The sequence below is a fragment of the Alosa alosa genome, chromosome 9 (genome assembly GCF_017589495.1).
Source record: "Alosa alosa isolate M-15738 ecotype Scorff River chromosome 9, AALO_Geno_1.1, whole genome shotgun sequence".
Lineage (NCBI taxonomy): Eukaryota > Metazoa > Chordata > Actinopteri > Clupeiformes > Clupeidae > Alosa > Alosa alosa.
In genome coordinates, this window is record NC_063197.1 from 42,320 (window position 1) to 54,741 (window position 12,422).

Sequence of the window (12,422 nt, forward strand, 5' to 3'; positions counted from 1 at the left end):
TAGAGGAAGTTACCCAGTTATATTGGTATCAACTAATTAGAGGTAATGGATGGCTTTATTTAAAGCAAGGGATTTTTGGCCTCAGTGTGTGAGTCTGGAGAGTGTCAACTTGCTGAGAGGTTGTATACGGAGAATTGACCCTTCGCTAAGCCATGCCCCCCCTTAGTTATTGTTGCTAAGTCCGACAAAGTTTAACCAATTTGACAGAGTTGTCAGCATCCGATACGCTTTCACAGCTGGCATGACGTTATCAATAACAGCTCTCCTTGGAGAAATATTGTCCAATTTTCATAAAGCTGAAAAAGAAATTTCGGACAGGAGCAGGCAAAAGGGTCTTCAATATGCGTTTGAAGGCTATATCCAAGACATTAAACTGAAACAGCAACAAAATCGCATAAAGATAGAGGCAAAAGCCTATAGATCCCAGTGTAAAAGTGATCCACTGCATCAGCTGGCGATTGAGACGGAGGATAACTACATTAAGGAGCAACAATGTTCCTGTAAAGCTGGGTAGGTTTGTTCATTACTACAATTAAAAAGCAAAACATATGCATATAAAGCGTTTACATTACGCAACGTACGTACGTAACGTTAACATTAGTGTGCCGTAACATTATTAGCCTACTCTGGTTAGCTCCACAGGTTTCTGCGCCCATCTCTTGGAGTTATATCTATACACTTGACCTATGCAAAGCACGAAACATCAACAGTGTGGCAGTCCTGTCCTCCACAAGCTTGCCACAACAGTGGTACAAGCCCAGGGGTGCAAAAATAACATCACAGCCCATAACAAATGTTGTGGTAGCAAAGGCAAAGACCAATCGAAAACAGAGACCCATATGCTGTTACTACAGCAATGAAAGGTGAGCTGGTTTTCATTTTGGATTTACAAATAAGTGTACAGATGTTATCAGACTAATCTTAATGCCAGTGCATTTCCAGAAGCCTGCCCCCGATTAGCCTAGCCTATGTTTCATGGTTGTTTTCATTAGAGACCACCTGTCATATTTTTAACACCCAAATGCTTGCTTCCTCTTCCAAAATATGATAAACCATGTAACTTACTGTTTGTACTCTGTTGATGTTATGACACAAGTAGACAAGTCATTTTTGTATCTTGCAGGGCTTTGTCTGATTTGTTACAAATGAGGAGTTGTTGTTATTGAAAGGATTGACAGGGACACCTATGAGCTACATAGCAAACAAGCCCCCAATAGATTAAGCAGGAGGTCAGGAGAAGTACTCTCTTGGAAGTGGCTTGAGTTACCAGGTAAAGCAGTTGAGATGAAACTTGATAAAGATTAAAAGGGACCGTGTGGAACGTTTTCAGTTGTTTGTTAGCTATATTAACATTTCCCATTCATAAATGTGGCCTCATTCATGTTTAATTACCACCACCAATTCGAAGCATACCTATGGACTTAGAAATTGGCATTTACATATACATAGCGTTTATAAACGCTCCATCTACGTGCGCCATTTTAAAATAACGGTGACCAGCGAGGGACATTTGTGAAATACAGCGCCGTCTTTGGCATGCAATGAAAAACTTTCTTGGATTCATCTGCTGAATTTCCCTACATTCAGCGATGTAAATTATGAACCCATTTTCTACAAGCTACATGTCTTCCTAACATTCCGACATTGGCATTGTATTTTCCAATGAAACAAATGAAAAGAAAAAGAAGAAAAAAAGAATGAGAAAAAATAACTTTGTTTGTGATCTGTCACTGTCTCAGCAAAGCTCTTGTGACCACCTGTTCAAAGGCTCTAAACCCAGAGAGAGTTGATAAACTAACCTACCATAGTTTTGCTAGAACTAGCAGACTACCACAACGTTGCTGAATTTATGTTATTTCAGGTTAGTTTGCAACAATGTACAAGTTTAACCAAAGTCCTTAACTGCTACCTAGCTAGCGAACATCACTAGCCATTCCCATTCACTTTCAGTTTACTGTGCTAATGTTAGCTAACTAGCTTGGTTAACAGGCAAAATTAAATGATTTATTCCATGTCCGAAAGTGTGTTTCATTGGCATCACACACAAGCAATGACAAAAGAGAAAAGTTTATGTTTTGACACACCTATTTAGGAGTCTGGAACTAGGGCCATCATCTAGGTAGATTCGCAATGAGATGAGCTGCGACTAGATATGGTAGCGTTAAATGCTTTGCGACGGCTTGCAACAGCTGGCAACAACGTGCACCATTTAATTCACACCACTGCAACTCCCTCTGCGACGGTTTCGTCTCGACGCGGATCTTTGGTGTGAATTGGGTGTTTTTGATGTGTGACGGCTACAGTAGTTCTATTAGGTTGCAATATGATCCCTAAACACTAGATGGGAGAAGTTCTTACACATGGGACCTTTAAGATTAATTTATTAGGTCATGGTATTTGAGTTTCAACAATTGTGTGACATGCAAACATTTTGTATACAGTTGAAACAATCTAAATACAAAGTTAAAAAAGGGGCAGACACAGAGAGAGACATGGTTCGCCTATGGCTTAATGATATGTGGTTGGAAATTTGATAGCATACATGGTATGGCTCTTTCCACATGGACATGTTTAGCTATTTTTTTTTGTCAATTTAACATCTGAATCTGAACATTTGACTTTGCAAATGGAGGAATGTTCAGTTTAAGGCTAAGCTCCTTCACATCTTTTTCAATGAAAAAACCCTTGTACACCATTAGCCCATCACCTCTCATCAGGTATCCACACTGCAGTAGACCTTTCAGCAGATCTTTTATTCCACACCGTCTGAAAATCTCCTGATCAGAAATTGATTCTGTGATGATACAAATATAACAGAACCACGAGGATCACAGGCTATTAGACACTTAAGTGTGTTGACAGACTTGTAATTTGAATACGTCTGACATGTTTTCTGTGATGCTGTCTCTGTGTGGCCAAATAGATACACTACTGCCATACAGGAAGTTGATCCATGAGTTAACTAAAGTGCTAAGACTTGCACATGAATTTGGAATTTGAAAACTAAGTTTTGTCTTAATTCCATGAGTACAAGAAGAATCTGTTGATGAAAAGGCATCTGATTGATCTGCTGGTTTACTTTAGTGTCAAGGGGATGCGTGTCTGTGGGGCTGTAGAGCTATCTGGTAGTCCGAGAAATGAGCACAGTGTATTAAATTCATCAAAGGAGAACCCAGTGCAGTATGTGAAGTAGTTTGAGACACTGCTTGTATTCAGTCTCTGGTGTTAATGGGTACAGAGCCTGGATGCTTATACTCTATCCCTGAGCAAGTTGTTTTCTTTTTCTTTTTGAGCAAGTTGAGTTTTCAATCTTTCTACTGTATTTCCTCCTGTGTTTCTGTCATCTGGGGTTGATCCTCTGTGCACTCTGGAAATAGAAGAATTTAAATATTAAAATGAGTGTTTTATACACAAAGGATAGAAAAAAATGTAAATGATTTACAGACATACAGCAACAATGTTTTTATATTTTTTTTGCGTGTAGCTCCTACTATTGGACACTTGGCCAATATCCTCCTTATCAAACCCTACTGATGATTTCCCAGTATTCCCTTTGCCACCGCAGCCAAGCAGTTTCTGTACAGTCCGAACAAAAGACCATATGGAATGATACAATGAGATGAGAGTCTCAAAGTCGGAAGCAGAAGCACTGGAGAAAGAAACCAGACTGCAGAGCAGCAACAACGTCTGGCATCGTGTCCGCTCTCCTCATCTTACTTCATCCTCTTTCAAGAGAGTGTACTCCAGGAAAGCAGACTTTGAGCAGCTTGCCACCAACATGCAGAGGAAGAAGAAGACAGTGCTAATCAAAGCCATGAAGAGAGGCCTGGAGCTTGAGCCAGTTGCTGCATCCCAATACACTAAAGTCACAGGAAACCAAGTCCAAATGTGTGGCTTTGTCATCAATCCCAACGCCCCCCCATTTAGGTACAGGAAAGTCCTTCAGAGCGGCAATGACAAAAGCTATAGACTTCTGAAAATAAAGTGCCCAGTACAAAACAGCTACACAGGTTGTCAGAAGCACAGTGGTGACACCTACAGCCTCAAACATAATCATGAGTACTACTACCAAATTATTCGACAGATGGGGATAACTGGGAAGCCATGGTGTGACTTTTTTGTGAAGTGTGACAGTGACTGGAGCGTGGAGCGCTTCCATTTTGATGCAAAAATGTGGGAAAAATGTCAAACTAAACTAGACTGGTTCTTTTTTGAGTATTCCCTACCAGCCCTGTGCAGTTAGAAAACACCAACACTGTCAAAAACACCAACACACATACCCATTTCAAAGACCGTGGTGCTCCCCTGTTTAGTGTTATCATCCACCAATGATGATCTGTTACTGTCTCTTCTGTGATGTCTGTGGAACTGCCTTGTAGATCTCAACTGACTCTGCAAATACCATATGTGGTGTTTTATCAATGCAAATTGTTGATGTATCACATCAAAATGAGTTTTGTGGATTATCATAATAAATGTTTTTATTGTTATTTATTGTTTTGTTATTAACCATTACAGCTTGAACTTTTAACAGAATCCTCAACTCATCACATACAATTGCATGTCCCTTGTCCATGTCATCTTATATTTAAGCAGAAAATATAGACGGTTATGTTTATGTTGTGTTATTGTGTCTTTCTATAACATTACATTTGCTTATGGAACTCGCCTCTCAGTTGGAGGTGGTCGACATTTGACTGCACTTCCTCTACCATAAGGAGCAGCTGACACAGGATTTGGGTACTGGGGACTGGGCTTCCCATTGACAAAGTGCTAAAATAGTAATAATAAAAATAGTATCACACGTTGCCTTCGAGGTAACGTTAACGTTACCCCCTCAGACAACTACCTTCAAAAGGTTGACTGTAATATAACCAACATGTTAACGTTAGCAAGTTGGCTGGATCACGAACAAAGCTAACGTTAACTTAACATGTTTAGTCAGAGGAGTTTAGGCTACCAAAGATGAAAGCCGGAGCTGTCATCTTAGCTATAAGCTTGCTAGTTAACCATTTCACATCTACTAACATCATAATATCATTGTACGGTTAATAAAAGTAACCTTGGAGCAGACAAAGACGTGCCTGTCAATCTTTGAAGGGTTCAGCTGTTCATGAGGACGTCCACATAGCTTTATCCACATCTTACACTTATCAAGATTTTGGTTTGGGGAAGGGGATAAATGTACACCTCCTTCTAACCTCTCCGGGTAACGAGTGTCACTGTTGCAGGTGCCCCAGGCACAACGTTTAACCATCGTCCACAAAATAAGCTTGAAACTGAGGAAAAAATCGGTAGGCCTAATTGCAGTCAATGGGGCTCCGTGAGCAAAGTGTCGGACCTCAGTCGGAGGTTGCGTTTCGATGCACTGTGATTGGCGCATCTGCGTTCGATGGGCGGGGCTTGCGATCAGTCAATTGTACTCGTGCCATTTGAAATTGAGAAACCTGGGGGTTCATTTTTGTTCATTTTTTCGGAAGTCATTTTTGTTGGCAGTGTGCGGGATCACGTATTTTATAGCACTGTAAATAAATCTGCACTTTTCACCACAATCCACGTTTGCTGTGTCTTCACCCCATCACCACCCAACCTCAGTGTGTCCTTGTCGCCATCATCCTGTGTGGACGTGGGCTGCAAGGCCCATTTTTCACACACACATACAAACTCACACAGTAAACTGAAACTTTTGTTTCGTAGGACAAGGCATTTGGCAACTACTGGTGTTATCACTGATTCAATGGGCCCTATCTTGCACCCTGGCGCATGGCTAAAAACTTGTTTTCCACCCGGCGCAAAGTTTATTTTCTTCTTTTGCACGTTTATTTTTTAAACAATCCACTGACCAAGAGAAACCTGGTCAGAAGTCTACGGCGAGTTGTTTATATGTTATTTTACGAGCGCATTGTCAACAGTCATATTGGCGGGTGCACAACGCACCATCCTTCTATCCTCCATGAACGCGCACCAGCGCACATCCATGCAAAACATTAGAAATTACACGATTAGACTACAATGGGAAACATAATTAGAATAAAGATATTACAAAATACATCTCACAATGCATTTGCAAATTGGTAATGACGGTTAAAAGTGATTAGGCGAGAGCACAGCTGAAGACGCACTATCACAAGATATAAGCAACTCCTCTGCAGGATAAACATTGTTTTAAACGTTGTTTTATTCAGTCATTCGAAAAATATTAGGTTAAGTGTTGCTTTTTCCAGCCTATGTTTTCAATATTGTCAATAGTGAAAGTAACTTACTGCGTATAACTGTCTTGTCGTTGACTGACACCATGGTGAAGTTAGTTTCACTTTGCCAATGAGTTCAAATAATATACGAGTGCAAATGCGTGAAGGCTAGGTTTTAGTAAAGCATGGTTTAGTGGAATGACTATTCCATACGGTCTCGCATGCAGCCTCCTTCAAATGCGCCGTTGACTGTCAAAATACTGATGCATTCTTTGACATTGCGCTTTGCGCCATTAAAGGGAATGGCAGATGTCATTCTCATTGGTTTAAATGACGTTACGCCCCAAACACACCCATGACTGATTCAGAAACCTAGGAACACCTTGTTGCGCCATGCGGTCGACGTTTGATAACGAAAACACTCCCAATGTGGACTGGACATCCTACTAAATTTGCTTTTGACGAGTGACGATGTGCTTTAGACTGTCATGATAGGGCCCGTTGTCTTGTTGACATGTTTAGCCTGTGGATTATCAGCTACAGAAACAAACTGCAAGTGATGCAAAAAAAATGGAGGGTAGGACTGCTGCTCATCTCAGAGTGAAGCAGTAAAAGCTCAGTCAATAATCCAGCCAGAAATGCTTTTTGTGTATATATCAGTTTGACAGAGTTTCAAATTTCAGATGGGCTTGTTAAATATTTTTGTCTTGTGAAATGTCTTAACACCAATGACCATGTTGGAAATAAGTTCTCACCTTAACATCTTATCTTTTGAATTATGTTGTCTGTCAATCCAAAAATAAATGAAATTAAAAAAAAGATAAGATATATATTTTAAATGGAACCCTGATTTACATAATTATGCCACTATTGAATTGAATAAAATGTACTGCATCCACTGTTGTTCCTCTTTAGGCTTGGTGGTACAAGGTTCTAATGGAGAATACCCATACCTGACAGTCAACGAACGTCTGGAAGTGGTCAAGAGGGTCAGAGACATTCTTCCCAATAGCAAGCTGCTAATAGCTGGATCTGGCTGCGAGTGTAAGACTGCTCTATATCTTGGTCTCCCTACTCTGTTACATTTAAATCTGAAGTTCAGGGACATGCACAGGGGGGTTGCTCAGGTTGCCCGGGGAACTGCCCATATGCTCTTCTCGACTCACGTTGCCCTGCCGAGGGGAAAAAAAAAAAAAACAGGCCTAAATCGTACAATGGATGCAGAATTTCACGTAGGCCTAGATAAAAAAAAAAAATTCGCAAAGCCTGATTCACTTCCATTCGGGCACCGAAAGTAAAAGTCAGTAGGGGAAGGGCAAACTCTGTTTACGTGGCTGCAGCGCTGCACGTGACCGGCACCTGAGCGGAGCCTGCATGAGCGGCCTTAAAGGGAGAAGGAGATTGTCGCAAAACCATGTTGTCGGAAAAAGTGAGTTTGTGATGTATAACAAACGAACGATCATCATCATCATCAAGTTTTATGAAATGAATTAAAATCTTTATAAATCCAGGCTGAGTTAGCCTAAATAATCAGACAGATAGCTCGCAGACAAGCAGCCCGTTATCACATAGCCAGTTTTGGTAGGCATTAGGCAAACTAGCTACATGTACATGTATGCTGATAGTTAGTTTCTCACATTTTGTTTTAGCAAGTAGAATGAATGATGGAAGTAATGCATTACATTAATTATTTTATTCAAAATGGTTAAATGCCTAAATCCTATCACTATTTTGGGTATGAGGCGGATTCAGGAGAGGGAGAGACAATTCAGGGAGGCAGCAAAGGGCAGCACATCACTGCAGGGTTGGCTGCGAAAAAGCCAACCAGCAGGTGAGACAGAGACTTTCTGTGATAAAGATGACATGACACCGTGTAAGCGAATTGATTAATTAATCAGACTCATATTGTAGCCTACTAATGGCAATGTTTCATTAGGGCAGGTAGGCCTAAGTGATGATGATCACCAAATATGAGATGAGAGGACCATGATAGAAAGTAGTCAAGTCAAGTCAGTTTTATTTTTAAGGCGCATTTAACATGCACATAGTGCAACCCAAAGCGCTCCAACAAACAAGACACATAACAAGACAAACGATGCCGGATGGAGCGGCGTAGTCGCCAGCGTGCCCATGACATCAAGACATGACAAATACACAATACAAGTACAGGGTTAAAGAGCTGCATGCTAAATAATTGTAAAAACATAGGCTATCATTTCAAAAGGTCTTGCCTGAGCAGAACATAAATACCACTAGTGGGCATTAAAATAATAATGATAATGGCAATAACAAAAATATGTAATTGGACAGATGATGAGCCCAAATTTGGAGAAACCTACAGTATCAGTGACTTGATAGGGATATTGATGTAGGGATTTTCATGACTCAAGTCATGTTTTTCTGTGTTATTAGTTAAGGTTATTGAGTGCTGTATTTCAGTGTTTTACTTCTATATATATCAGGGGTGTCCAAACTGCGGCCCGCCACGCACTTTAATCCGCTCGCTATTTTTTTCCAGCGATAGACGACGTTGTGAGTAACTTTAGGCTACTGCAAACTGCTTTACACTCTTCTTAGAGAGCGATTACAATGTCAATGTCAAAACAGCTTGTTACATCGAGATACATAGTATCTCCTTTGCAGCAGATCTAACTACGTTATGCTACTCCATTTAATTGGGAACACATTTGAGCGTGCATGCACGAGAGGGAGAGAGCGCGGCAGGTTCCAGCTGTCATTGTCATTGATATCTACTTTTTAAAGAAGAAACTTTTAAAAGGAAACGTTCCCACTACTGACCACTTATAAACTGTGAGAGGGCACGAACCATAGGCACAGCACTAGGCTATATTTGAGTGGAGCTGGAAAAAGACTCTTAAAGTGACAGTGCACCATTTATAAATGAATTAAACAACATCAAATGAACAGTATTTCTTTAGAAATTAATTTTCTACAACAAAATTACGTTGTCATTTAAATGATATAAAACATTATATATACACAAATTATTTTTTGTTGTGTGGCCCGCCGGCCAATTTTCAAAACCCAATGTGGCCCTTGAGTCAAAAAGTTTGGACACCCCTGATATAGAAGTGTATATATATTTTGATAAAGACCCTGTTATTCTCACTCCTTCATATAGCCCGTGAGTTGTTTTTTTTTTTTTTGGGGTGCCCTTTCAGAGCAACTGCCCCTCAAAATTCCTGTGCACGTCCCTGCTGAAGTTCTACTATTACTACTACTACTACTACCACTACTACTTCTACTACAACCCTATTTCCAAAAATGTTGGGACACTTTTTGAAACATATCAAATGTTGAAACTGAAATTGCACTATTTTATGAAAAATATATATTCTCATTTTGAATTCTAATGCCTGCAATCACGCTGATAATAATAATAATAATACATTTTATTTAAAAAAAAAAAAAACGCCTTTCAGGACACCCAAGGTCGCTTCACAGATAAAACAAAAAGAAGGAAAAAAATATATATCAAAAAAGGAGAAAAATTATATATATCATCTTGGGCACCTTGAGCAGACCAGCTGATGAGGATCGCAGCGAGCGGGAAGGGGTGTAGCTCTCCAAGAGGTCGGTGATATAATTGGGAGCAAGGTTATGCAGGGCCTTATATGTCAACAGTAAGATCTTAAACTGGATTCTCTGGGTAACTGGTAACCAGTGTAGCTGCAACAGTACAGGTGTGGACTTTGTGCCTGTTACTATCCTGGCTACAGAGTTCTGGATTATTTGGAGGCGGTGGAGTGATTTCTGTGGAATGCCAGAGAAGATGGAATTGCAGTAATCAATGCGGGATGTAACATAGGCGTTTACAAGTACTTCTGCACTCTGCTGATTGAGGGAGGGGCGCAGTCTTCTCACAAGTGTCTGCTTCACCTCACTGTGTGTTCACTGTGTGCTGAGTGTGTTTCACTAATTCACAGATTGGGATAAATGCAGAGACCAAATTTCCCTCACGGGATCAAAAGAGTATATATACTTATATACTATATTAGTTAAATTTCATGTTCAAATTTGTCATAACAATTAAAAAAAAGCAATTTCATGGTTTGGGCATTTTGTTTTAAAAACAAAGTACAGGTTCAGGCACCGTTTTAAAAGTATCGATTCAGCACCGGTATCAGATAAAACCCAAAAGATACCCAACCCTAATCATGAGCAATGTTTCCTGGGTCATCGGGTGTTTCGGGTCTTTCAACAATCAAACACCATTGGCCACACATTCAGTCTTCCCAAGGAACAGTGAGTTTTTGCTTCAAGGCATCAGAGATTAGCTCCATGTCTGGCTCTCAGACTGAAGTTGTTGTAGTAGTACATGATGAGCTCTCTGAAACCGCTCGGGATATGATGCCAGTTCAGGGCCTCTCTGACCAGCTTGTGGGGTATGGCTCCATACGTGTTTTCAAGGTCTAACCACAGCACCACCCGGCCTCCCTTATTTTCCCTGGCTCTGATAAGCTGTGTGACCACACCTGTGTGTTCAAAGCACCCTGACTCCTCTGGGATTCCTCCTTTCTGGACTGAAGTACTGATATAGGAGTTTTTTAGAAGGTAAAATGTGGCCTTGCCCCAATCCTGAAGAATACCTTTCAGCTGCTAGGCGGACAATGTCATATTCTGGAGGCATCAATCAGCTTCTGCCTTAGCTGTCCCTTCAAAGATGGTGTCAGTATCTTCATCAACTGGAGCTACCCTTTCTCCAAGCTTGGGGTCTCATCAGAGGTACTGTGACACTAGTGATGTGCCCAATGAAGCGAGGCTTCGGAGCTTGTTTCGAGCAGAAAGGGCCGTGCCAGATGAAGCCCCGGTTCGAGGCTTGTGTCGTTTCCATAAAAACCACGTGACTGATGACAAATGAGGCATCGGTAGAGGTCTGCGCAGGACTGATTTTTCAGAGACGGGATTATGTTGCCTAATCGTATTTTATTGTATTGAATTGAGAAAAACAGAAATGCAAATTTCTTGCAACACTTTTAATGTAATGAATAAGAACATTTCGAAGCTTTGGCATTGTGTTGAACGTTGTAGGCATTCTTTTCACTAGTCCGTGGCTGCTATAATTTATGCAAACCACCAGATGTCGCTGTGTTTTCCTTGTTTCGAAGCTTCAGCACTCGAGGCTTCATTTACCCATCACTATGTGACACCTGCACCATCTGCACACATTTAGTCTTGGCCTGGTGAATTTACAGGCCATGTGGGTTATTACACACCCTGCCACAGGTGCATTCTGTACCCGTTATTGTGTTTCCATTGCCATGTGTCTGTGTCCTTCAGTCCATCCAGTTGGGATTCTCTTCATCATCTCTTCAGGCATCCCTGGGGGTATCTTTCTCTGTGAAACACTGTGTGGGGAAATTATGCAGTACTATAAGGAAAATGCTCCTCAATATGAAATTGTAAGAATTTGGGAATTTCTTCATGTATAGTACATGATATCATTAAAATATTCAGAGGTGATTTAGCACCTGTCCCAACTTTTTTGAAACATGTTGCTGGCATCAAAATGAACATCTATTTTCCAAAAAACAATAGAACTTCTCTGTTTCAATGGTTGATATGTTGCCATTGCACCATTCTTAATGAAATATAGGGTTTGCATAGACGCCCTGCTATATGTCCGGAGGATATCTTGGCTCCCTCAAATTTCCTAGTTGATTTAGTGGAGATCATACTATCTAAACATTTCTTTAAATACTCAGGTAACTTCTATCTACAGTCACAAGGTAGCGCAATCGGAAGCGCCTTTGCACCCTCTTATGCTTGTTTAGTCATGAGCTTGTGGGAGGAGATGTATGTAGAGAACTCCAACCACAACCCCTTCCACTCGAAAATTGCATTGTAGCATAGGTACATTGATGATGTCCTGCTGATTTGGAAAGTCACAATTGATGAGCTAAATGCATTCCTATGCCAACTCCACAACTGACTACAGTGGGTCCCAGTTAAGTTTGGACGGATTCCTTCATGAATCACGCACCCCATTTTCTCAGCAGAAATGGCACAAACTGCAGTTGACACAAACAACCACAAGGTGTCACTTGGGAGTTCTGCCACTACTATTTTTGATGCGACTTGACTTACTGCTTCCATGACACAGCGGGGGCACGGGAACTTAAATTGATCACGGTAGTTTAAGCTTACACTTGACAAAACATTTTAATATGAAAATGTAGATGCAATTGTTGTAAAATGGTGCAGCTCCTT

General features: G+C 40.7%; 1 protein-coding gene across 2 annotated transcripts in view; it reads left to right on the forward strand.

The window, feature by feature from the left end:
- hoga1 (4-hydroxy-2-oxoglutarate aldolase 1) overlaps window positions 1-12,422 on the forward strand; it is a 106,814-nt gene that overhangs the window by 40,103 nt on the left and 54,289 nt on the right. The window contains exon 3 of one of the 2 annotated variants that reach the window (XM_048253269.1): window positions 7,107-7,235. The exons of the other annotated variant lie outside the window; for it this stretch is intronic. Within the exon in view, the coding sequence (XP_048109226.1) occupies window positions 7,107-7,235 (129 nt within the window). The remainder of the gene's footprint in view (window positions 1-7,106; window positions 7,236-12,422) is intronic. 2 annotated transcript variants of the gene reach the window in all.